At 40.3% G+C, this 26,810-nt stretch overlaps 2 protein-coding genes across 7 annotated transcripts in view; one reads left to right on the top strand and one right to left on the bottom strand.

Moving 5' to 3' along the window:
* The window catches only part of INTS8 (integrator complex subunit 8), a 57,095-nt gene extending 49,579 nt beyond the window's left edge, over positions 1-7,516 (top strand). For all 3 annotated transcript variants that reach the window (XM_078352667.1, XM_035277156.3, XM_078352666.1), the window contains 6 exons: positions 275-378; positions 1,434-1,484; positions 2,958-3,031; positions 3,109-3,173; positions 3,325-3,368; positions 7,316-7,516. In XM_078352667.1, the coding sequence (XP_078208793.1) occupies positions 275-378; positions 1,434-1,484; positions 2,958-3,031; positions 3,109-3,173; positions 3,325-3,368; positions 7,316-7,432 (455 nt within the window). In that variant the 3' untranslated portion in view covers positions 7,433-7,516. The remainder of the gene's footprint in view (positions 1-274; positions 379-1,433; positions 1,485-2,957; positions 3,032-3,108; positions 3,174-3,324; positions 3,369-7,315) is intronic.
* On the bottom strand, positions 7,422-23,385 carry CCNE2 (cyclin E2). 4 transcript variants are annotated; one of them, XM_035277159.3, is made up of 12 exons: positions 23,229-23,385; positions 21,343-21,382; positions 21,158-21,254; positions 21,026-21,079; positions 19,933-20,084; positions 17,087-17,222; positions 14,630-14,776; positions 12,218-12,313; positions 11,841-11,975; positions 9,943-10,054; positions 9,298-9,455; positions 7,422-8,898 (listed from the first exon to the last, which is right to left on the bottom strand). In XM_035277159.3, the coding sequence occupies exons 2-12, from the start codon at positions 21,354-21,356 to the stop codon at positions 8,785-8,787; spliced, it is 1,215 nt and encodes a 404-aa protein (XP_035133050.1). In that variant the 5' UTR covers positions 21,357-21,382; positions 23,229-23,385; the 3' UTR covers positions 7,422-8,784. The 4 variants fall into 4 exon arrangements, with proteins under 4 accessions (XP_035133050.1, XP_035133051.1, XP_035133049.1 ...); XM_035277160.3 differs by having other exon boundaries at positions 21,158-21,251; XM_035277158.3 differs by lacking the exon at positions 23,229-23,385 and adding an exon at positions 22,296-22,392.
* Between the last annotated feature and the right edge of the window lie 3,425 nt (positions 23,386-26,810).

Raw genomic sequence — 26,810 nt, 5'->3', positions numbered from 1 at the left:
AACTTGATAGCTATCAAGTTCTTGATATACTTATTCTGTACTACTTTATAAAATTAGGATTTGTTTCTAGTTTGGACATTTGGGAAATAAAATCTCCAAATACTAAATTCTGTACTAGGACATTTGACAAGAAATCTGAACTAAAGTTTTATTTGTAGATCTATGGATTGAGTCTGCTTTTGTTAACTCATGAAGTTATACATGACTCTTCACAAAGGAAGCTCTGTGTTTCAACTGTTACCTCTAATGCTTTATGTCTGTTTTTCTGCTTCAGCAACAAATCAATATTCAGCAGCTCTTCACTATTACCTCCAGGCCGGAGCTGTGTGTTCTGACTTCTTTAATAAGGCGGTGCCCCCTGATGTTTATACAGACCAGGTAAATTGTTTTCATGGGCTGGCTGGCTTCTTGCCTACCTTTATATGTTCTTCCTGGGCCCCCTTTTGGCTGAACTTAGCATTTCCACATAATGTGATGGTAAATCCCAGGTTCATGGCTCTAGACCAGATTGCCCTCCATATTTTCATTGTCCCAGTTTCTAGCACCTGTTGCTGTTTTGATTTCCCCAAAACACCTCAAATTCAACCTGTCCAACCCCTGATTTGTGTCTTACTTTACCATAAAGTAATAAATTCCTAATATACCCTAATAAATTCACCTGCCCTTTCAAAAACAAAAAAACTGCAACATTTTTGTTTAACCATTTGAGTTGTTCAAGCCCAAACCCTGACCATCATTTTTGGCTTTTGTCTTACTGACCTTCCTGCCACCATCCAGTTAGCTCTCAAATCACATAGATTGTGTCTCCTAAATCCCTATTTTTTTCCCCTAATTTCTTTGGTATATATTTAAGGTGTACAGAATAATGTTTTAATATACATGTATACAGTGAAATGATTACTACAGTCAAAAAATATCCATTGCCGTTCTTAGTTACCTATTTTTTGATAAGAGCACCTAAAATCTATTCTCAGCAAATGTTTAGTATACAGTACAGTATAATGAATTCTAGTCCTCATACTGAATATCAGCTTGCTAGACTTCTTCTGTCTAATTGCAAATGTGTGCCTTTTGATCTACTTCTCCCCATTTCCTCCCCATTCCTGTACCTGGTACCAAATTTTGTCCATTTTTTAAATATGCATAGCTGTTTCCTCTGATTTAGGCTACCAGTATCATAACTTAACAAATGATAGTTTTAAAATACTTACAATGGCTTTTGAAATAAGATTGAATATTTATTACATTTTTAAAGTTTATTTTTTATAGCACTTATAGGTTTACAGCAAAATTAAGTGGTACAGAGTTCCCATATACCTCCTGTTCCTCCACGTCCAGCTTCCCTCTATGTTGACATTCCATACCAGAGTGACACATTTGTTATAATCCATGTTAGCTGGTTTTTGAAAATAATGAGAGTTTTGCTTTTGTAGGTGATAAAACGAATGATAAAATGTTGTTCTTTGCTGAATTGCCACACACAGGTTGGTTTATATTATTATGAAGTTTTATTTTCATGTATGTTAGAGTTTATAATAAATACAAAGCATTGAACTGGAAATTAGCTTTTATTTTCCATATCAAAATCACTTAGGGTTTGTAAGAGTTTGGCATATTCTTTAAATTTTTAAAAATAGTTTATTGAATGTATGAAAGTATGAATTAAAAACATTGACATTTAAACTTCCTAAGTGGGAAAAAATCATCAAGTTTTTAAAGATACTCTAGATTAGAAATGTGCATTAGTCATTAGGGAAATGCAAATGGAAACCATGAGATACCACTTCCTACCCACCGGGATGACTGTAATCTTAAGATATCTAATAAGCATTGTTGAGGATGTGGGGAAATTGGCACCCTCATATGTTGCTGGTAGGAATGTAAAATGGTATAGCATCAACATGGTATAGCCTCAGGAAGACAGTTTCCCAGTTCTTCAAAAAGCTAACCCTAAGCATTACTATATGACCCAGCAGTTCCACTCCTAGGTGTATGCCCAAGAAAACTAAAAACATAGGTCCAGAGAAAAAGTTGTACGCAAGTGTTCATGGCAGCTTTATTCAATAGCCAAAAAGTAGAAACAACCCTAATGTCCATCAAATGATCAATGACTAAACACAATGCGGCATATCCATGCAATGAAATATTATTCAGCCATAAAAAGGAATGAAATACTGTTACATGCTATAGTATGGCTGAACCTTGAAAGATTATGCTAAGTGAAAGAAGCTAGACACAAAGGGCTGCATAGTCTTTGGTTTCATTCATATGAAATGTTCAGAGTAGGCAAATCCATGGAGACAAAGTAAATTAGTGGTTATCAGAGACTTGAGGTGAGAGGGAATGGAGAGTGACTGCCCATGAACTTTTTTGGGGGAAGTAATGAAAATGTTTTGAAATCACATAGTGGTGATGGTTGCATAACTTGGTGAATATACTAAAAACCAGCAGATTGGGTTCTTTGAGAAGGTAACTTTTATGGTTTGTGAATTAAATCAATAAAAACTAGTTTTTATAGAGATGGACATTATGACCTGCATGAAATAGACATTTTCTATGTTAAGCAGACTGGCAGCCTAAATTTTGCCAAAACAAGCTTCTGTACTTGCCAGCTGTGAAAGGTTTAATTGCACACTCTGTATGTCCTTGAATGTCATGACACTTTTGCTTGGCAGTTTTCCACCCCTTCAGTTCAGTTTTCTGAACTGGCTTTTTGCCAGCTTCTCATTCAAACAAAGCTCTAAAAATTTGTGGTTTAGGTCACTGATGAAGAAAATATTGGTCAGACACACCCGTGTACAAAGGTTTTTGAAATTAAAATTGGATGGAATCCATAAATATGAGCTGATTCAATATGATCTCTGAGGCTTCTTAAAGATTATATTCTTCTTCTAAGATTACCCTGTAAAACCAAACTGTCATGACTTGAAACCATTTTCAAATCTTTGTTGATGTAGGTGGCCATTTTATGTCAGTTCCTCAGAGAAATCGACTACAAAACAGCGTTTAAATCTCTGCAAGAACAAAACAGGTATGAATACTTTTTTTAAAAAAATAATGAGGGTAAATATTTTTCTGCTTAAGAAGTAACTGAATTCTGTCTTTCAGTCATGATGCTATGGATTCCTACTATGACTACATATGGGATGTTACCATTTTGGAATACTTGACTTGTATCCTTTCATCAGTGTGTGATGTTGGAATGATCCATTTTTGTAAATTAAAGGAGTATTTAGTATTGTATGTTTTCCAAATCAAAACTGAAAACGAGTTGAGATTCTCTCATATTTAATACTGTCAGATTTTTCTTAACTGATTCATTAGATCTTCATCATAAAAGAGGAGAAACAGATAAAAGACAAATTGCAGTAAGTTACCTTATGCCTTTCTTCAGTGATACACTTAGTTTCCAGAATATTAAACAATTGTAAAGATATGAACCATAGTGTGCCTAGTTACTGCCAGAATTTGATTATCAGTGTTTACTTTATAAAAGGCCTTTTGATAATTTTAGCTGTTCCATCTCATTATACATCATTTTATGATGTTAGATCACGTCATTTTTCAGCTCCAAACCTTCCAACGGCTTAACTCACACAGTTAAAAGTCTTACAATACACAACTTGAGCTCTAGCTTACCTACCTAACTTTCCTCCTTGCTAATTTCTGCTACACCAGTACCCCTACTGTTTGATCAAGCCAAGAACATTCACTGCCTACAATGGGCCTTTGAAATTTTCTCTTCCAGGAACATCCAACTTCCCTCAGATCTCTTCTCAATTAATCATCCTTTCCTGATCATCTTATAAAGTAACAATTTCTGCTTCCTTTTTCCCTCCAGCACTCTTATTATTTTACATTTTTCTCTGGGACACTTATCAACATCTGACATACTGTATATTATTAGCTATTTCTTCATGAGGGTAAGGACTTGTTTTGTCATAGTTGGTACCTAGAATGGTGCTAGGCACACATTAGGTGCTCCAGAATCACTGATTAGATGCTTTTTTTTTTTTTTTGAGACAGAGTCTTGCTCTGTCACCAGGCGCCTGACTGGAGTGCAGTGGCACAATCTTAGCTCACTGCAACCTCTGCCTCCCGGGTTCAGGCAATTCTCCTGCCTCAGCCTCCCGGGTAGCTGGGACTACAGGCACACGCCACCACGCCCAGCTAATTTTTTTTGTATTTTTAGTAGAGATGGGGTTTCACCATGTTGGCCAGGGTGGTCTCGATCTCTTGACCTTGTGATCTGCCCACCTCGGCCTCCCAAAGTGCTGGGATTACAGGCTTGAGCCACCGCGCCCGGCCTAGATGAATTCTTTATCTAAATTTGATGTATGGGCCAAAGCATTTTAAATTGTATGGCCATATTTACTTGTCTAACATTTACTGCAGCAGTTATCACCACAGGTATTTTCTTTGCTCTTTCACTTATATTAATAAATGCTCCTTATTAAATCTTTTAAACTTTGTACTTGGACTACAGTGTATGCCCATTGTTTAGAAGAAACAAATAATAGCACTTAAAAGGAAAAAAAAACATGAATGCCAGTTCCACTTGATTGGAGGCTATTCATCTCCCTTTTCTAATTGACCCGGGGTTGGAAGGTCAATATTGAAAAATTTACCTAGCTCCCCTTTGCTATTTCCAAACCACTTCTACTTGCATCATTTTTGAGACCCTTATTCTTTGAAGCATATACCTTCCTTACTAGCTCATGTAAGCATCTGGTTGTTCCTCTACATGTGTCGAAAGATGGGATGAATTTACCTGTCACCCTGAGCTTTACAAGTCCTTGCCAGCCTCAGCTCTGTGGAGTGTCATCTTTACTCTGTACCAGCCACTCACACCCAAAGCCATGTCTTATTGTCAGGCACAACTGTTCTACGTATGATCTTATACTGCAACCCCACTCTCTGCCAATAACCTATCCTCCTCTTACTTCCTGGCTCTCAAGGCCTTCACGCTCTGAGATGTTCAGGTTTGTGACTTTGTTCCCCCAGTCATTCCCTTCCATCTTCCCTTCTCTACTCATCTTGAGTTCAGCAAATACCATTCTGCACACTGAGAGATACTGATTCAGTTAGCCCAAAGTGGACCCTGGAATCCAATTTTTAAGTTTCCCAGGTAGTGTGATGATAAACCAGGCTTGGGAGCCCCTGCTATGCTAGAACTACTCTTGATCAGTATTTTTAGCATCTTTACTTTATCCTTTACCTCACCTGGGAAAGCCCTAGCCCTGCATAAGTTCAGTAATTTGTTTTATTTTCTTGGGTCACTGAGACTATTGGAAAAAGTCCTACAACTAGGCCAGCAGTACATACTGATGCCATTGCCAATCCATTCTCCAACCTTAGTTGGCCCCTCAGCTTTTTGTTTTACCTGCCACTAGTTGGCCGTCCACATTCTCTTTGGGGACTCTTGGACTTTCCTATTAAGCCCCTGCCCTCTTTCTGCCTTTTCTATTCTCAATTAACTTCTTTACCTCTTCTGTGTTTGGGATACACCAGTGAAGACTGACCAGGCCCTGTCCTCATGGATGTTAAGACTTAGGAATGGTGACTTTGTGAGAGCTGGCTTCAGATTCCTATTTCATTCTCCGCTTTGTGCCTTTAAAATAACCTACAGCTGTATTCATTGTTAAGCCCACTATGCAGCCAGTAAAAGAGGTTGATGAAGGCAAATTTTTATGCTTTGAATTCTCTCCCCTCAGTAACCTTTTAATGAGTTATTTGATTTCCTATATTATCAGCCTCTCCCATGGCCTATAAAAGATTTCATCCTACTACAGGTTTGTGCTGTCTGTGCCTCCATCTCTAGCCCTCTCATCCCTCTCTGCCTAGCTTATGAAGCTCTTCAACCCAGCAATTTGACTTCGCCATCACTGCTCTTTTCTCTCAAGAGCCACCAAATGCCAGATCCAGTGGATACTTTTCAGTTATTTTCCTGATTACATCTCCTTCCTTCTTGAAATTTCTTTATTCTTCTGGCTTCTCTGATCCCTATTTTAATCCACTCTTGGTTTTGATTACTGTCTACATGGAGTGTATTACTTCTCTCAAATATCTGGCTCCTATTCCAACTTCTGTCTCACTTTGGATTTTTATAGCTAGTTGTCTTTGGGATACCTGGTTTGTTTGAAACAACTCTGGTTATACTCTACTACCAACTTTTGCCACATGGATTCCTTCATGTTGAAATGGCATCATCCAGCAATTTCTCCTATTCCCTGACTTCCCATACCTGATGATCATACCTGAATAGTCATTTCTCTTTTCAAGCCATGTATCAGAAGTCTTGTTGTTTAAGGAAATGCTAGGCTGGGCGCAATGGCTCACTCCTGTAATAACTTTGGAAGGCTGAGGTGGGTGGATCACCTGAGGTCAGGAGTTCGAGAACAGCCTGGCCCCCGTCTCTACTAAAAGTACAAAAATTAGCTGGGTGAGGTGTCAGGCATCTGTAATCCCAGCTACTCGGGAGGCTGAGGCAGGAGAATCACTGGAAGGTAGCGGTGAGCCAAGATTGCGCCAATGCACACAAGCCTGGGTGATTAAGAGTGAAATTCTGTCTCAAAAAATTTTTTTTTAATCTATAGATTTTAAGGTTCTAAACTATGTATATTTAAGTTGGTTGAGGCACTATATTCCGCTATAGAGCTGAGCAAGTTATTTTTGTACATTAAGAAGTAGAGCCCGGGCTAGATGCAGAGGCTCATGCCTGTAATCCTAGCATTTTGGGAGGCCAAGGCAGGCGGATCACCTGAGGTCGGGAGTTCGAGACCATCCTGATCAACATGGAGAAACCCTGTCTCTACTGAAAATACAAAATTAGCCAGGTGTGGTGGTGCATGCCTGTAATCCCAGCTACTCGGGAGGCTGAGGCAAGAGAATCACTTGAACCCAGGAGGTGCAGGTTGTGGTGAGCTGAGATTGTGCCACTGCACTCCAGCATGGGCAACAAGAGCAAAACTCCGTCTCAAAAAGACAAAAGAAAAAAAGTGGAGCCCTAGTTTAATTCTAAAAATTACCATGTAGAGCTTACTTATACTTTCAGTCAAATAAATTTACATGAATTAAGATTATTCCAGATACATGAATTAAGATCATTCCAGAAACTATGGCTGAGTCCGTTTTTCCTTCAGTGGCCCTAGTCAGTCTTTAATTTTTTCCAAGACTCTTGGGTTTTACAATTAGAGGTTCAGTTAATCATGAAAAACCTTAGCATTGTTAGCATGTAGGTAGCTTTATATTACTTGTACCAACAAAACTTAATTTTTGACAGACCTCTAATAACTTCACTTTTCTGTTTTGGAAGATAAAAGCCATCGGCCAGACAGAGTTGAATGCAAGCAATCCAGAAGAAGTGTTACAGCTGGCAGCGCAGAGAAGGAAAAAAAAGTTTCTCCAAGCAATGGCAAAACTTTACTTTTAAGCAGTTAAATTTTTTTAACTTTTATTTTTTAAACAAACAATGGGCTAAAAATAAACAGTATTAAAAGGTTAAGTTTATATAATACATATGTACACATTTAGTGGTGTTTTCTTTTCAGACACAATACTGAAACAAATTTGTTTAAAAACAAACTATACAGAAGACTTCATAACAATAGCTTAAATTTATAATTTTTTCAAATGGAGAAGAGATTCACATATCAGATAATAAACTGGCAATCTAGTTTTCTAATTTATGAGGCTGGATTTTGTAATAAAAAGCTAATTTAAAATATGTAGAAGTAGCTAGCCTATGTACAGCAAGTTTTTGTGTCTTAATAAATAGATTCTAGGAGTCAGTATATATTTAATACTCTTCTTCCTTAAGAAAATAGAAGTTTAGGTCAAGTGTTAGGCTTTTATCATTTTGACACTGTCCTTATCTCACAACGTAGGAATTTAGAAAGGACCTTAACAGTTTTACAAACATAAAGCCTTAGTCACACTAAATTTAAAAAAAAAATGATTTAGGGATATCTTAGAGTAATAAAGTGACTTCCTCATATAAATAGTTTGAAAGGGTACTTAAGTTTTTCACTCAAATTGTGATATACAAAAAGGTTATTATCAAGCAACCTACATGTCAATAAAGCCCCACATAGGAAGGAGCCACAGCATTTATCTTGTTGATAATTTCTTTGGTACTCCCACTGTTTAGAGCACAGGTTGAAGACCATGTTCAACTAAGCCTTATTAAAAAATGTGTTACGGCAAGGCAAATAAACTAGTTAAAAAACATTAAATTTCACCATTTGTAGAAATTCAAGTTTTAGAATAGCTTGCTATAGCAGCTATAAATTAGTCACCTTATTACAAAACTAAACCTTTGTAAACAAGTTTAATTTTCAAGAACCAAATTGCACTAGTCAAGAGTGTAGGAATTTTGAGAATCTTAAGAACTAGATTCAAAGTACTGTATCATTTAGTATACCCTTTAAGGTAGACCCAGTCCAAAACGCCAATGGTAAAATTTCTAGTTTATCATGATAAACATAGTAACACTGGATCAAAGGAAAAACATTGCTATGGTATAAAATGTGGCTGGCTTCTATCCAGTAAACCTTGGGAATGAAGTCACATTTTTGTAAACAAGTCCTGCTGTTTCTTTACAGCTGACATAGGAATGATATTCTTTAGTGCCAATTTTAAGTTTTAAAATCAAAGAATGGCAGTGTAACTTCTGAGTTGGCTAGGACAATCACAGCACTATTTTCCTGTAAAACTTGAGTAGTTCAGTGATACCAGTTTTACCCAATACGTGGTAAATTCCAACGTGTTTGCTTAGTATCTCCTTCAGTGTTTTCCTGGTGGTTTTTCGGTGCTCTTCGGTGGTGTCATAATGCCTCCATTGCACACTGGTGACAACTGTCCCCCTTTTCTGAAGGTGTTTATGTAATTTACTTCTTCCTATACATGGGAAGAAATCATGCACTGATTTCGTAAAACAAAGTCAAACCAGACTTCTGGGTACTTAGTTGAGATTATTTAGGCCTAATAGTCTTTTCATGTCTTTGCAAGTGTGAATGGTCATATTCTGAAAGTTTTTGTAATGCTATATACATTTTTTAACTTACGTAGACTGTTGGCATTGATCTTGAGACACTTCATAAATCTTGCTTTGATTTCAAAGTAATTCTATTAACTTTTCTACATTTTGAAATCATTTTGCCTTTGCCCATTAGAACTTTCCCCTGACCATCATATATAACTGCCTGAAGGAGTACTCTATTCCGACCATCAGTTTCAGTGACTTACTAGATTCAAATAGCAAAGCCAAAAAACTCCAAAAAAAGAAAAAAAACATACCAGCATAGCCAGGTAACTTGTATGTGTCTGGATATTATGTCTGTCTTCCATAGGAATCTTCTTAAAAGTCTTCAGCTTCACTGGACTAGTACTTTTTACTACATCGACAAAAGGTACCATCCAATCTACACATTCTGAAATACTGTCCCACTCCAAACCTAAATAGAAAAAAGTTAGAAAAGCATGAAGGGTGTATATCAGAAACTATCTTACATATGCCTAATCTACTTGCTGCTGTTTCTAAATTTTGAGATATTTACTTTAAAAAGAAACCAAAACAAATTATAACAAGTTTAACATGTCAAAACATTATCACTCTCAAACTACATGACTGTGTTGAAGGGAAAAAGGACTTCAGAACTTCTTAACCAATACCTTCTACATGAAACTGAAATGGTCAAATCCCAAACTCTTAAAGCAGAACTATAAATGTTGATTTGTTCCAAATGTATTTAAATCCCATTTGGTCTTCTCGTTTATAGATATATACTGCGTATTGGAAAGTACTTTCAACAGAAAGGAAAATAATCACTGAACAGCTAATTTTTTCTGCCAAAGTTTTAAATCCATGTTTAGCAGAATGTTAAAGTTCAGACTATAGTCCCATTAGAAGTTGTGAAAAAGTAAGACAACAAACAGTCTTACCTGAGGCTTTCTTAACCACTTCAATGGAGGTAAAATGGCATAAGGCAGCAGCAGTCAGTATTCTGTATTGGAACTCTAATGAATCAATGGCTAGAATACACAGATCTAAAAGCTAACAAAGGAAAAAAAAGCACAAGCAATTTAGGAGAAGGATGAGTACTAAATGTCTCTTGCTGAAACTTTAGGGATCTAGAGATAAATAAGCCACAAACCTGAAGGAAGTAGACAAGGAAGGATTGTTGCAATACAGTGTGACATGTACTAGCAGGAAGGGCACCTAATCCAGATTGGAAAAGATAGTGATGGCCTCAAGTTGCCATAAGAGAGTCTTATAAGGTAGCCAGGAATATTGGGAGGCAGAGAATGTTCTAGGTATAGGAACATCACTTGGAACTCAGTTCACAGTAGTTCAGAACTCCTAAGATGAAAAATATGAAATAAGCAAGGAGTACCTTTCCTTCATTTCTTATCAAGGATGAGGGGTGGCGGCTAGAGGCATGGTCTAGATTGGATCACAAAGGATCTTTAAGAAGTCAGAACTTCATAGGTTGATTCTTATAGTTATACTGGAAGATTTTTAAATCAAAGTTCCATTTTAAGAAAGATACCTTAGCATGGAATGAAGCAGTAGATTAGAAGGAAACATGTTTGTTAAGCAGTGAGATTAGTTAAAAGGCTGTATAATCCAGGCAATAAGAGAGCTGAAAAAGTAGCGATGGAATGGTATGGTATAAAAGGGCTAGATTTCATAGATTTGAGATGATACTTATGTAGTGGAATTAAACTTCAAATCTCTTTGTCCTCATTGGTCCAGAATGTAGGAGAAATGGGAGAAGAATTATGAATTTAAGTGAAATATTATGTACTCTAGAAACTCGACATTGTTTATCAGCTTATCAAAGATTTACCCTGTTAAAAGGATATAGCTGCCTAAGGCAATTTGGGATGTGAGGAATTCTGGATGAAAAAATTAAGCTTTTATAATAAGTTTTATAAAATAAACCAATTCTAATATATACTTAAAATTGGTTATCCAATTTGAGTATTCATAACATGCTAGATTTAAGCACCACTGCCCACAGTTTTAACCTAGGTGACTTAATACTCCTCCCCAAATGTCTTCCCTGTGTTAGATTTTCACATCCCACACAGAATAAGAATGTAGATTTTCTTCACTTGTTATATGGCAGATACAGCAGCCTTAAGATTACTTTCTTCCTATTTTTAAAAAGTTTTTTAAGATGGAGTCTTGCTGTTGCTCAGGCTGAAGTGCAGTGGTGCGATCTTGGCTCACTGCAACCTCCGCCTCCAGGGTTCAAGCAATTCTCCTGCCTCAGCCTCCCAGAAGTAACATGTTGGTCAGGCTGGTCTCAAAATCCTCACCTCAAGTAATCTATCTGCCTGCCTCAGCCTCCTAAGTACTGGCATTACAGACCTGAGCCATAGCACCCGGCCAAGTCCTCCTCCTCTAATTATTTACTTTGCTAAATATGCTAGCCTAGAAAAGTTTAATTTGAATTTATATTCTAAAAAAATTTATAACAAAGTAATTTCAATTCTAATATTTAACTTAAATAGGTACTCTATGTATCCAAATGTAAAGACATCATACAGAATAATTATGCCATTATAAAGCTTAAACACAACTGGCTAAAAAATACTTTCCCCCCATTTTATATCCAAAAGAGATACTTTAGTAAAGTGTAAGGACTTTGTTTTCTAGAAATATTAAGCAACATAAACATTGGGGACAGAACTTTATACATCAAAAGTTTTGGTTTAGAATTAAGGAGTTAATTCAGTGTGTCATTATTTTGTGGTATAGCCTATTTAAGACTATATATGCATTAAAACCTGTAATAACAACATTACCATTTAATCAATAAAAATGTCAGTACCTGAGCTATTTGAATGAATGTTTCCTGAGAATACTGAGGTAGAAGAACTTTAGGAGCATCTTTAAGAGCATCAACTTGGAGAAAAAGATTTAGCCAGGAGATGACTGTTACAGGACAAAGTTCCCACTTTAAAGCCTGTTAACAAAATGTTAAAATTCCTGTTAATGAATGTAAACACATATACCACGTTATATAGTAGAGTTTAGAGGTTAATTCCCCATCCAACCATTACCATTGTCAATATTTTGATGCATTAACCTCTTAGAATTGGATCCTAATACAAATCTGTTTTGACTTTTGACATTGTATTCGAGATTTGATCATAACTTACTTAGTAACATAGTTTTTTGCAACTAGGAAAACATAATTATTATTACCTTTAATATAATGAGTTCCATCTTTAAGATATCCTCTTCACTGCAGGCACCATCAGTGACATAAGCAAACTCTTGGAGTTTAGGAGCGTAGATTTCCTTTAAATTATAATTTTTTTATTGAGCACAATTGAGATAGAAATTAAAAGAACCACAAATGCTCCTCAGTTTACAATGGGGTTACATCCCAATAAACCAAACAATTGTTTAAGTAGAAAGTGCATTTTCTTTTTCTTAGAGAAATAACCAAAACAAAAAACTGCATTTTCTTTTTTTTTTTTTTGAGATGAAGTCTCGCTCTGTTGCCAGGTTGGAGTACAGTGGCACTATCTTGGCTAACTGCAACCTCCACCTCTCAGGTTCAAGCCATTCCCCTGCCTCAGCTTCCTGAGTAGCTGGGACTACAGGCACTCGCCACCATGCCTGGCTAATTTTTTTTGTATTTTAGTAGAGACGGGGTTTCACCATGTTGGCCAGGATGGTCTCGATCTCCTGACCTCATGATCTGCCTGTCCCAGCCTCCCAAAGTGCTGAGATTACAGGCGTGAGCCACCACACTCAACCTTTTTTTTCTTTTTGAGGTAGTCTCACTCTGTCGCTCAGGCTGGAGTGCAGTGGCACAATCTTGGCTCACTGCAACCTTTGCCTTCCAGGTTCAAGTGATTCTTGTGCCTCAGCCCCCTAAGTAGCTGGGTCCCGAGTAGCTGGGTTTACAGGCATGCACCACCACACCCAGCTATTTTTTGTATTTTCACTAGAGACAGGACTTCACCATGTAGGCCAGGCTGGTCTTGACTCCTGACCACAAATGATTCACCCGCCTCAGCCTCCCAAAGCACTGAGATTACAGGCGTGGGCCACTGCACCCGACCAGGAAGTGGATTTTCAACTTAGAATATTTTCAACCTATGCAGACATTGCCCTGTTGTATGTCAAGGAGCATAATGAATGCAGGTTATTTTTCAACCATCATAAAGTCAAACCATGGTAAGTAGGGGACCGTCTATACATACAAATCACATATAGGCTTCAGATTTAAGGACAGCCTCACTAAGTAATTGTAAATCTTAGTAAAACAATTCTTCTATAGTCAAAACCTTATTAAGATATTTTCATATCTAGGTATCTAAATTAGCAACTATGTTGATTATTGAAACTTAATAGAATTGACTTTGAATTTTCATTAATACAACTAGAATATCTTAAGTCATTAAAGTTAAAAAATAGCCAAACTTGTTTTAAAATTGCCTAATAGGTTGGTCAGATCAAAAGGAGACACCCTGCCTGGTGCAGTGCAGCAGCTCACACCTATAATCCCAGCACTTTGGGAGGCTGAGGTGGGAGGATCACCTGAGCCCAGGAGTTTTAAGACCAGTGTGAGCAACACAGAGAAACCTTGTCTCTACAAGAAAAAATAGGCATGGTAGTGCATCCCTGTAGTCTCAGCTATTCCAGAGGCTGAGGTGGGAGGTTCGCTGTAGCCGGGGAGATTGTGGCTGTAGTGAGCTGTGATATTGTCACTGCAACCAGCCTGGGTGACAGCAAGACCCTGTCTCAAAAACCAAAAACCAGAAGACACCCAACAAATAAGATCTAGAAACTAAAAATATTTCCTTTACCCTAGTACAAAAATATGGTTAATCAAAAAATATTTCATGCAGTTTGGCTAAGAGGTCTGTTTTAGCACTCCAGAGAAGCAGAATCATCGAAGGATTAGAAGACCAGGATTTCAGTCTAGAAAGTTGTCTAAAAGTGTAATTTCAAGTAAGGATAGACTGAATACAAATTTATCTGCCAAATTTGGCAGATTTGGGGATGGCTCTTAAAGCTCAAAAGACATTAAGAAAAATACACTTAAAAATTAATATATGATCACAGTCCCTCTCTTACTCTCAAAATGATACCATCGGTGGAAGTTTTAGATGAAAGTATTAATGCTATCCATCATGTATTAAGTAAATTGAGATTATGTGAAGGAAAATCTTAAGAAGAGTTGCCTTCTATCATGGCAGCACCATTGGATATAAAAATATTGGGTTGGATAAACCATTATTCTAATCCAACACAGTATTCATTTTATTAGCTGTTTAGTTTTCAAAGGTCATTCTATTGAATACAAATGCTATAATTATGTATATAAATTACAGCATCAATATGTTTCATTTGGCAGAATAAGCCATGGGACATTTCACCTGTATGTATACTAATCCCAGAATCTAAACCAGAGACTTGTAATAAGGCTCAGACATTACAGAGGGAACTATGATAACTTATCATTCATCCCTGTGATAACATTCAGAAAATGTACTTTCCTAAGGAGTTAATATAAAACATGGTATTCTCTGGGATTAATATGTTGATTAAAAAAAAAAAGTTTGGGATAAATATATCTAAGGATAAATTTTGAAAACTTACCTCAAGTTTGGAAGCAATGAATAATGAGGTAATTCCAATGAGTTGAAGCATATTTTTATTTATATCCTTTTGTGTCAACATAAATCTATCAAAAAAGTCTTGTGCAAGATAAAATGTTTCCCTATGCAGTGTGTATACTTCACATACCTAGAGAAGAATTCAAACATTTAAATATTATCCTCTGAATTTCTCCAAATTAGAAAGTCATTTCTTAGCATTTCAGACTTTACACTTAAGTCAAACTGATAGCAAAGCACTTTGGGAACTAAGGAAAGGAAAAAAGAAACTAACATGAACTATTAGGATAAACAAATCTATTACCACATTCACTTGTTTTATAGTTTTTTTTAAACATGATTTATTTTTCATATTTTTACTGCACTGGTTAAGAATTATCAAAAGATACTGAATGGTTAACATAGGTGATAAAATCTTATTATCCCTTGTTTCTGACTTTAATGGGAATTGCCCTGATGCTTTACTACTGTTACTATTGTTATTAATAATAATAAATAGTATCTGTCATTTCCACACTTATAGGGAAAGCTTTTAATTCTCACAGTAACTCTGTAAGTAGGTACCATTATCGACATTGTGGAGGTGAGGAAATAGAGATACATACCAGAGTTCTTTTTTTGGAGACAGGGTCTCACTTTGTCACCCAGGCTGGAGTATGCAGTAGTGGCACTGCAAACTCCTCTCCCTAGTTCAGGCAATTCTCCTGCCTTTGCCTCCTGAGAAGCTGAGATTACCAGTGTGTGTCACCATGTCAGACTACTTTTTTGTATTTTTAGTAGAGATGGGATTTTGCCATGTTGGCCAGCCTGGTCTTGAACTCCTGGCTTCAACTGATTTGCCCTCCTTGGCGTCCGAAAACCCGGCCACATGAGTTTCTAATAATGGATTAAAAAAAAAAAAAATCTGCTGGCTGAGTGTGGTGGCTCACACCTGTAATCCCAGCACTTTGGAAGGCCATGGTGGGCGGATCACTTGAGGTCAGGAGTTTGAGACCAGCCCAGCCAATATGGTGAAACCCCATCTCTATTAAAAATACAAAATTTAGCCAGGCATGGTGGCCTTTGCCTGTAATCCCAGCTATTCAGGAGGCTGAGGCAGAAGAGACACTCGAACCTGGCAGGCAGAGGTTGCAGTGAGCCAAAATCATGCCATTGTACTCTAGCCTGGGTGACAAAAGTGAAGCTCTGTCTCAAAAAAAAGAAAGTTGAATTTCAAAAAAAAGTCTTTCACATCTGTTGAGATCTCAGCATTTTTCTCATTTATTGTTAAGGTAATAAATTAATAGATTTTCAAATGTTGAATCAAGTTTGCATTCCTAGACTGAAGAATAAACTAAGACAAAGTAGAGTTCAACATTGCTGGATTTGATATACTCTGTATGCTGTTGCATATGTAATCATATTTAGGCAAAAACAGGAATAAATTGAATAGGGTAGCCATTGGATAAATATCAGTATAACAAAAAGGAAAAGATTAAAAATTAATGTAATTGCACTTAAATTGATTCCACGATCACTAGACACTCAGAACAAGTCAAAACCCAATGCCTCTTGTGCCCATGATTAAAATCCAAGCTTTCCTTCTAGTCAGAATAAGGAAAAAAATGACCTGATGTAAAAGGACAACATTTTACAGTCTTAAAAACTTGCCTAATAGCTTCTGAGAGCTATTCCTGCCATGTGTTACTCCTCCAAAAAGTCTATGGTCTTTTTTTCCTGAGAAGGCTTCATCTGTCTTAAAGACAGACTACAGAGCACATATCCAAGAGTTGGAGAGAAAATCAGTTTGTCATCAACATAAGTAATCATTTCCTCAATAATAATTTGAGACTTTTTTAGTTATTATCCAGAGAAAGGGAATAAGCCTAAACAAGAGAGAGAATTCTGGCATAAATATACAGAGGCTTCAGGATCACCATTCCTTTAAATTAGTGGTACAGTATATTTCTGAAAAGAACAGAAGAATATAATAAAGAGAAGGAACTTGAAGCATAGAGAGCTCAGGGCTTCCAGATATCCATAGTCTTATTATGATTTAGAATACAGAACCAGGATTCCTCATCATCATTTGATTTTAGTAATGCAGAAAAACTTCAGAGGGCCCTGAAGCCTAGTTCTAGTTCTTCACTTTGTATAGCAGAATTCAAAACCTAATCAACTATACATTCTATTCACCTTGAGTATCTGTGGCTCCTAGAACAGTGTGGCTGGTACATAGCAGTATCCACAGATAACAGGAATTCTGAATTGGGTTTAGTTATATGTAGTAGCTTTGTTATGATTTTACTCTTATAGAGTCACTTTCCACTTTGGGTGCCATCAACTACAAGTAGCTCAAAAAAGCTTCCTGGGGATGGACAATAAACTCAGAGAAAGCACATTTACAGCTAAATATTTTTCTATCATATAGAGAAAGGAAATTTGTATTGCTGGAACATACCTCTAAAAGCCAGTCTAGAAGTACGGACCTCATCTGTGGTTCCAAGTCCGAATGCAGAACTTCAAAATGTTTGTCATGAACGTATCTGCTCTCCTTTTTTAACATGTTTAGCCAGACTTCCTTTGAACATCCCCAGCTATGGAAAGAGAGAAAAACAAAACATATATATATGTATTTGAGACAGAGTCTTGCTCTGTTGCTCAGGCTAGAGTACAGTGGCATCTTGGCTAACTATAATATCCATCTCCTGGGTTCAAGCGATTCTTGTGCCTCAGCCTCCCAAGTAGCTGGGGGTTACAGGTGCCGGCCACGAAGCCAGGAGAAAAATTTTTATTAAAAAAAAATTATTTTTGTAAAAATGCAAAAAAATAATTTTTGTATTTTTAGTAGAGATGGGGTTTCACCATTTTGGCTGGGCTGGTCTCGAACTCCTGACCTCAGATGATCTGCCTGGTTCACTCTCAAAGTGCTGGGATTATAAGTGTGACCCGCCCTGACACGCCAAAAACCATAATTTAAATTGTGCAATCCATGTATATGAAAGCCCTGTTTCACATAGATAAAATTCAACTTTCAGACACTGAAATCCAATTTTTAATTAGAACTTAGAAGAAGCTCTTAAAGTAAATTAGAAAAAAAACTCCTAGCTTAATTTTTGGAAATGATTTCCTTTGTGTGAATAAACAGAAGCCTGAAATAACACACTGACAACCTGCACTATGATCATCCAACCTGCAGATTTCAAGAGTATGCTTTCTAGTCTCACTTATTTATACTTTATAAAGGTTGCTATTAAAAGATAATCATGTTGCTCTTCCCCTAAGTGGTCTGAGGTAATCTGTGAAAATAGTTGGCTATCCACTTGACCTGGAAAACCCCACAAAATCATACAAATCAAGAGGTTCAAATCTTTGTGTTCACTGTAAGAACACTTATGAAACTGCCTAGGCCATCAAGGATATGCATATACAAAAAAACCACGAAGTGGCTGGGCATGGTGGCTCATGCCTATAATCCCTGCACTTTGGGAGGTTGAGGCAGGTGGATCACTGAAGTCAGGAGTTCAAGACCAGCCTGACCAATATGGCGAAACCCCGTCTCTACTAAAAATACAACAACAAAAAAATTAGCTAGCCGTGGTGGCGCATGCCTGTAATCCCAGCTACTCAGGCAGTTGAGGCAGGAGGATTGCTTGAACCTGGGAGGTGGAGGTTGCAGTAAGCCAAGACTGTGCCACTGTACTCCAGCCTGGGCAAAAGAGGAAGACTCCATCTCAAAAAAAAAAAAATGCAGAGAGTAATGCTGAACTTAAGGGTTTAGATGTAGATTCTCTGGCCATTGAGCATCTCGAAGTGAACAAAGCACCTAGGATGTGCTGATGGACCTACAGAGCTCATGGCTGGATTAACTCATACATGATCTCTCCCTGCCACATTGAGATGATCTTTAGTGAAAAGGAACAAATTGTTTCTAAACCAGAAGAGGAGGTTGTCCAGAAGAAAAAGATATCCCAGAAGAAACTAAATAAACAAAAACTTATGGCACGGGAGTAAATTCAGCATTAAAATAAATGCAATTAAAAGTTAAAAAAAAAAAGGTGCACACCTGTAATCTCAGCACTTTGGGAGGCCAAGGTTGACCGATCACGTGGTCAAGAGATAGAAACCATCCCAAGAAACAAGAGGTGTCTGGCTAGCAAAAAGAAAAAAAAAAAGATAGAGACCATCCTGGCCAAAATGGTGAAACCCTGTCTCTACTAAACACACAAAAATTAGCTGGTCCTGGTGGCACATGCCTGTAGTCCCAGTTACTTGGGAGGCAGAGGTTGCAGTACGCTAAGATCGCACCACTGCACTCCAGCCTGGCGACAGAGCGAGACTCCGTCTCAAAAAAAAAAAAAAAAAGTTTTCTCAAGAGCAATAGGAAAAAGTTAAATATGTAAAGCATGTGATCACAGTCAAGAGAAGTCTCAATCACCTCTATAGCAGGGTCATCTGTGGGGTGGGTAAGGCAGGACAGAGTGCAGGGAAAGGGGGATTGGTGAGTTTAAATGTCTGATTCCATTAACTTGCTTATTAAGGCCAAGCATAAGTTAATACACTACATGTTTTGTATAAGCTGTACCTCTTAGTTATACTCATGAACTAGAAAAAAAAAAAGCACAGACCTTACTAAGAAATAAATAGGGTTGATAGATTAATTGAAAAAGCTTCCTTTGAGTTGAAACTGCAAGAAACAAGAATAAAAAATTTAAAGGAAAAAGCTGAACATGTAAAAATACTTCCAATCTTAACAAAAAATTCAGTCCTATTAAGTCTTTTTTTTTTTTTTTTTTTGAGACGGAGTTTCGCTCTTGCTACCCAGGCTGGAGTGCAATGGCGCGATCTTGGCTCACCGCAACCTCCGCCTCCTGGGCTCAGGCAATTCTCCTGCCTCAGCCTCCTGAGTAGCTGGGATTACAGGCACGCGCCACCGTGCCCAGCTAATTTTTTGTTTTAGTAGAGACGGGGTTTCACCATGTTGACCAGGATGGTCTCGATCTCTTGAGCTCGTGATCCACCCGCCTCGGCCTCCCAAAGTGCTGGGATTACAGGCGTGAGCCACCGCGCCCGGCCTTAAGTCTTTACAGTACTCAGCAAGCAAATGAAAATAACTTTATCGAATCGGTGTTTTAAATACCCCAATCATTTGCAAACAGCCCTACTATCAGATAAAATATACATGCTTAAATATTAGTAAACAATTTTTACTTTTTCTATTTATGACTGCAAAAGACAAAATAATGCCGTGTATTAAATCAGCACAATTTTGTATCTTTGAAATAAAATTACTGAAATTTTTCTTACCTTAAATCAGGCAAAGGTGAAGGATTAATAAAAAGATTTTTAAATCTGTAATTTGTAAATCTGGAGAAATCACTTGTTCCTATTTCTTTGTGAGGTGTTTCAATGATAATGCAAGGACTGATCCCCCCAGATAATACAGGTGGCCAACAATTCTGTCAAAAAAAAAAAAAAAGGAAGGAAAGAAAAATCAATTTGTGCAAGGGAAACCTTAGTTTTTGTCATGATCTTTATAAATGAAAGCTAATATGTCTAAAGAATCTGTAATTTTAGCTCACATAGATGGCAATATACTAATTTGACATTGATATTTTATAAACAACCCATATAGGTCATGTTAGGTCATGTTAATTTTTATAAAGAGTAACAGGATGTTTTAGACAACAAAATGCAATTCTGGTAATAGAAGATGCTAGGTGTTGAAGGAGGAGAGTAATAAAATACATCTGTGGTCTAAAATACTAATCACTTTCAACATCATTGAATTGCAGTTCTCTGTATCATTCAATAGTAGCAGAGACTTTTTAAAATAAAAGTCTCTTTTTTAAAAAAAAAGTTAAGTCTGCTCTGATACTTTTGAATATTTGAAGGCAAAACCTTAAAACTGGATCAAGTGGAAGCAATTGCTTAAAGGATCCTTTTCCCAATAATGCTGGTTTCAAAGGGAATCACTATCTCCAAAGTGCTTTCTGTACAAAAGCACATAGGAAGAAGATACCAAAGGGCTGCATGCCAGGCTGTCAGTGATCTCACATCCTATTTATGCCCAAGAAGCAGCTATTAGGACCGTCTACTAGAGTCTGCGAGGGAACAAAGAGCAGTATATTGGATAGATTAGGCGGGCCCGGGTGCACCAGGCAGCTCCAAGAGGGAGGGATTTACAAAAAGGAACCAGCTGCTTGAAGGCACTTACTCTGCAGCTGTAGTAGGATTCGGGCACATACAAACCCCCCAAAGATAAGCGCTTTCCTGCTGACCTCTAGGGGCATTAAAAGTGTCAGAGGAATCTGTTGAAAAGCAATAAACACATAATTCTATTCTTACTCGTCTATCCTCCATTTCCCCCCCAAAACCACCCAGCCCAGTTCTGCATTACCCTAATTTCATACTGATGTTTCTTGGTGGCCTCCTCTCTTCTTTTTTTGACATCCTGGAAAATAGAAAAGATCATTGGTAAACTAAAGTCCCAACATGGAATTTCGTTCCTCCCTCTTTCTCCTTAAATCACCTGGGTTGTTTTCCTCTTCTTGACCTGGATTATTTGGGCTTCTTGGGGGGATTCCGTCTGGCTGGGCTGGGGCTGCTGCTTGGCCTGTAAACGGCTACTGTGGTGAATTTTTAAAAAGAAAGTGTAATTAGTAAGTCAAAGGTAGCAACTAATTTGAAACATGTCTCTAAGACAGATAATGTTACCTTCGTCTTGACATTCTCTTCTTTCAGGTGTATAAAGCCTCTGAAGGGGGGAGAGGAAAAGCCGCAGTCAAGTACATTGTCATTCACATTCTCCAAGTGCCAGTAAGACACTGATTCGGAGGTTTTAGCTCAGTCCCTCGGAAGGGGGCCTGGGCCGTGTGACCCTGCCGTCTTCTGTGCTGTTAGCTAGCTTATGGTAATTCATTTTGGATACACGCCTGCATCTCCTCAACTAAATGTACAGCCGGGACGCGGGTGTCCAAAAATTTACCAAGTACTCCCGGCACCTTGAACGAGCAGGGAAGCACCTCTTCCCCAAACGGGTTTTTCTGGGTCTTCCACCCTCTCCCCCGTACACCGAGATTGGGGCTTGGGCAGCGCCCCCACGTCCTGCCTCCCGTCCTGGACGAGCGCGGAGAGGGGGTTGTGGAGGCGAAAGGCTGTGGAGAAGCCGGTTCCGCGCCAATTCGGAGAGCGGCGGTGGCGGGGAAGCAAGGGGCGGAGGAACTGACTGGTGTCACGGCCTCCAGTCTCCTTTCCCTCCTTCCCGGTCCCGACCCCCTACCGCCGCTCGGAGGGGCGCCGGGACCCCAACTCTGATGGGAGGCGGTGGGCAGGGAAAGGAGCTAAAGAAAGGGGAGACTGGCCTGATCGGGAACTTTTCTCCCCATGGAGGGGACCCGGCCTCCCATCCTCTCTCCCACGAGATAGGTCCCCAAATGAGGGTGAAATACAGAAGCCCCTAGAATGAGGGGCGGCTCTTCATGCCCCGCCGCTTCCCGGTCCCCTGCCAAGGGTCCTGACAGGGACGGAACGCGGGGACCCATGACCCTCAGTCGCCTAGTTCTCAGCCCTCCTGTATTTCCTCCCTGAGGCTCCCGCCTGTGGTAAGGGATCGGCCCAACTGGGCTTTCTTTCCTCCCGCATCCCCCTTACGCGCAGCAGCTCCTCACCGCCAAACCAGCTACCGCTCAGCTCAGCTGGCGCCGGCGCCAACCCAATATATAGGCCGGGCCGGGCCCGCCCCGCACGCATGCGCCTCAGACTGACACCTCCGGACAGCGCGCTCTGCTCTCCCGCCCGCCGGTCCGTCCGCGCGCTCGCGCGTCGCGCCCTGTCATCACTAAGCACCCGCCACTCGGAGCGGCCGTGGGGTCGACTCTCCCAGGCTTTCTGTCCCCGTCCAGCAAGCCCCACGGTGCGGCCGGCGGCGACTGGGAGACTCTCAGAGGCTCCTTTTCCGCTGCTGGCCTCATCGCCGCCCAGCTCCCGCATCTCCCGCCAGTTTGCTCTTGCCCTATCCCACTGCAACTCCTGGATTTCGGGGCTGTCAGGCTGCGGCTCTGCCTGAGCGCATGACAGGGGGACGCGACTCAGGTGAGCATAGGGTGGCTGGGAAGTGACAGTCCTGGGGCACACCCTGGCCGTCCCGCCAAGGCCTGAGAGAACCCGGTCTTTCCTGAGCTACAAGGGAACCCCCCCAGGGCCCGCCCCTGGGGGAGGAGCGAAGCGTTGACTGACGAGCTGGCCAATGGGAGGCGCGGGCGGCAGCACAACGTGGAGCTGCTGCAGAATGTAAACACCGCTCCACCGCGCGCCGGGCCACGTGCGGCTCTGCGAGCTTGGGTCCCGGCGCCGCGACCACCCGGAGCCTGCTCCGCCAGTCCTGCGCTGCAAGCCCAGGGAAGGCATCTCCAGTCCGCCCACCCAGGTACGTATCAACCCTGCTTTCCAGGTCCCGCGACCGGGTTTCCCTCGGCATGGATGGGTCGCTCCCCTAGCCCGCTGCCCTGCCCCTGCAATGGCCTCTAGCTACCTCCCCGCAGTCCCCGCGCTGGAAACCCTCGCCCCACGCCGCGCCCTCCTTTGCTCCTTCTCTTCCCTACCTCCAATTCCGGGGTCCCCGAGTGTAAACCCCTCTCCCTAGCGGGGCCCGGGAACGGCATTCCTCTTCCCTGTCAGCACGGTGGTCCCACGGGACCTGGCCGGGTGGGAAGAAAGGTCGCCACCACGTGCCTGCCCGGGCCTGCCTTGCCGCGCCCCGCCCCGCCGCAGCCGCCAGCGCGCCCTGCGGAGCCCGCGCGAGCCGCCTGCGCGGTAGGGCGCCGTCCGCGCCGGAGCGCTATTGGGAGGAGGCGGTCCTGACGCTCTTCATTTTCCTTTCCCCGGTGTTTAAGCTTAGGGGGTCCCTTCGCTGCCTCTGAACGCCCCCCGACCCAACCAGCGCACCCCAATACTGCCCATCGTCAAGTGAGACTTTAGGCTGGTACTTTAGGCAAACAAGTTTTGGGGCGGGAGCATCGGGACGAGGAACAGCTCCGGGAACAAAGACCCCCGAGGTGCAGGAGCCGTGCGAATGTCTCTCGGAACCCGCGGCAGCTCGTGCAGGCCGCGTCTGCCCTGGCAGTGGGCGAACAGGCAGGCGGGCAAGCGGGCCGCGCCAGGGAGACGCTGCCGCGCGGGCGGGAGCCCTTCCCGAGATGCACCGGGAGGCGGCGCCCGGCGCAACCGGTCCCGCCAGGCTTTTGTGCTGCGCGGCTCGAGCGCGCCTGAGGCCCGGGAAAAAGCCGCCGCGGTTGGGCGCTTTGGGGAGGGCGAAGTCCTTTTCCACACTTTTTCGATTGTTCGTCTCGTAACGCCGGCAAAGTAACTGTTTCTCTCCCTAATTTACCTGTAAGAGCCTTGCCCAAGGTGACAGCATCAGGAGAAGCCCATGCTTTGTCAGTCCCAAGAAACTTCCTGCCATTTCTAACGCGTAGGATGGCTCTCGTGGAGCAGAAGTTGCCTCCCTTTTGCAGTCACTCAAAACGCTGTTACCGGTATAGCTGAAAAGTCTAACAGCATGATGGCAAGAAGAGGGATCGGGGTCGCCCAACAAGCGTCACCTGATCTTAAGCAGAACTGGTGGCCCTCGTGGTTGAATTTGATAAAATATTACTGAAAACCAAGATGTCGAATAACGTTTGTGGGATTGATCTTTGAATTATGAATGTATACTCAGTCCTAACTAGTAAATTAATTTTTAAAAGACACTGCTCTTACAAATGTTCTTTGTCATCCCTTGACTGTTATGTGAACAGAATGCAATCGTAGAAAAGGAGAAATTAGAAAATTCCAAGACACCATTGTGTAGAAAGGAATAGGGCGAGTTCTCCCATATTACAGGGACCTGGTCAGCAGACAAGTGGGTCTCTTAAAAAAAAATAAAGTTGGAGGGCGGGGCAAGCATGTTTGCTTTTAGCTTGCTCTTTTCCTACTCATCCCAGTTTAAAATTCACCTATTTTCCCCCTATTGTACATGTAAAGTTAAAACACCACGGCAAAGAAACTATTGGCCTCTATAATGCTTCTTTGGGGTAACTATTTTGATTGCTCCGACATTCATTTTCAGGAGGAAAAAACTCCAGAAGATTCTTGGAGGCACGGTCTTAAACAAAACAAAAAAATTCAGGCTTAGCTTGCCCATTTCATAATTCGGTGACTTTTTTGGATGTATCTCCTCTGTTGAAGCTTCCCAGATCCTTTTCTCTGTGCTGCAGTTATGTTCATCTTACAGGTCAAAAATTAACTTATTTAGATGTATTTTATTTCGAACTAAGCCTCGGAAATTGTTTTGTTCTTTTTATAGCCAGTATTCAGCAGTTCAAAGGCATATATAGTAGGAGTTGGGTAAATGCTGATTTGAATTATGTGTAGGATATCCCATTATAGAACTTTAAGTCTCTAGGTTACAATGATGGATGATTGATCAATGGTGGAATTATTCCCAATAAGTACCGGGCTTTTGAAAACATTAATAGACTTTTTTTAAAGAACAGTTTTAGATTTAAAGAAAAAATGAACAGGTAGAACGGGACTTCCATATACCCACTCCCCCTTCCCACCTGCGACACATCCACAGTTTCCCTTGTTATTGACATCATATAGTATGGCACATTTATTACCCTGTGATATGTTTACCATAATGAATCAAGGTCGATGTGTTATTATTAACTAAAGTCCATAGTTTATTCCTGTGTCTTTAGTTTTTACCTAATACCTCCTTACTGATTTAGGATCTCATCTAGGATACCCATCACATTTAAATGTCATGTCTTAGGTTCCTCTTGGCCATGGCAGTTTCTCAGACTTTTCTTGTTTAGATGACCTTCACAGTTTTGAGGAGTGCTGGTCAAGTATTTTGTAGGCTAATCATGAGAAAAACATCAGATGAATTCTAGTAGAGGAGTTGGCTGGGGTTATGGGTTTGGGGAGGAAGATCATAGTGGTAAAGTACCATTTTCATCACATCATATTAAGAGCTCATACTAGCCAGGCATAGTGGCTCACACTTGTAATCCCAGCACTTTGGGAGGCTGAGGTGGGTGGATTACAAGGTCAGGAGTTCGAGACCAGCCTGGCCAACATAGTGAAATCCTGTTTCTACTTAAAACATAAAAATTAGCTGGGTATGGTGGCACATGCCTGTAGTCCCATCTACTCATGAGGCTGAAGCAGGAGAATCTGAACCTGGGAGGCGGCGGTTGCAGTGAGCCGAGACTGTGCCACTGCACTCCAGCCTGGATGACAGAGTGACTGTCTCAAAAAAAAAAAGTTCATACCGACATCATGATTTATTACTGTTGATGTTGATCTTGATAACCTGGCTGAGGTAATGTTTGTCAGGTTTCTCCATTGTAAAATTACTCTTTTTCCTTCCTTTCCATACTGTGCTCTTTGGAAGGAAGTCACTGTGCAGCCCACACCTAAGGAGTGAGGAGTGATCTTTTTTAGGATGAATTATCTGTATTATTTTAATTTCTTCTGCATTGGAGATTTGTCTCTTCTTCATTCATTAACTTAGTCATGTATTCCTATCAGTGTGTACTTATGGATACTTATTTTATAATTTGAATTATAACTCAATATTTTGTTGTCCAAATTGTTCAAAACTTTCACCAAGGTATTTTTCATACATTTGTATTGTCATGAGAGTCATTTGAAGCTAAGCCAAAATGGTCTTAATGATAAGCAGTATTTCTCACGTAACGAGAAAGGAATAAAAAATTTTCTTCCCATTTAATGAAATTTGCTTATCCTTCATCCTTATCTAAAACATGTAAAATTTAAAAAAAATCTTTGTATTTTAGTAGAGATGAGTATCACCATGTTGGTCAGGCTGGTCTCAAACTCCTGACCTCAAATCGTCCTTCTGCTTTGGCCTCCCAAAGTGCAGGGATTTCAGGCATGAGCCACTGCACCTGGCCAATTTTTAAAATTAGAATCAGGTGAGATGCAGTTTTAAAAACTATTTTATTAAATACATTTTTACTATAACATAGTTTTGACTTCACATTCTATGTGGAAGGGTCATTGGGACCTCTTGATGTCCACAGAACACACTTTGAGAATTGCACTGCATACATAGTTGCCCAAACCAGAATCCTGGGAGTGAACTTAGTCATTCCTTTCTTCTTTTTCTTCTGAGC

This window comes from Callithrix jacchus, chromosome 16, assembly GCF_049354715.1.
Source record: "Callithrix jacchus isolate 240 chromosome 16, calJac240_pri, whole genome shotgun sequence".
NCBI lineage: Eukaryota > Metazoa > Chordata > Mammalia > Primates > Cebidae > Callithrix > Callithrix jacchus.
The sequence above is the reverse complement of the archived record's forward strand: the minus strand, read 5'-3'. Positions and strand labels throughout refer to the sequence as shown.

Coding starts and splice junctions, on each gene's coding strand:
- CCNE2 (XM_035277159.3), bottom strand. Junction 17,223..19,932: donor TCACCTTTGCCTGATTTAAG/GTAAGAAAAATT, acceptor CTCTTTCCATAG/CTGGGGATGTTCAAAGGAAG. Junction 12,314..14,629: donor TCATTGCTTCCAAACTTGAG/GTAAGTTTTCAA, acceptor TATAATTTAAAG/GAAATCTACGCTCCTAAACT.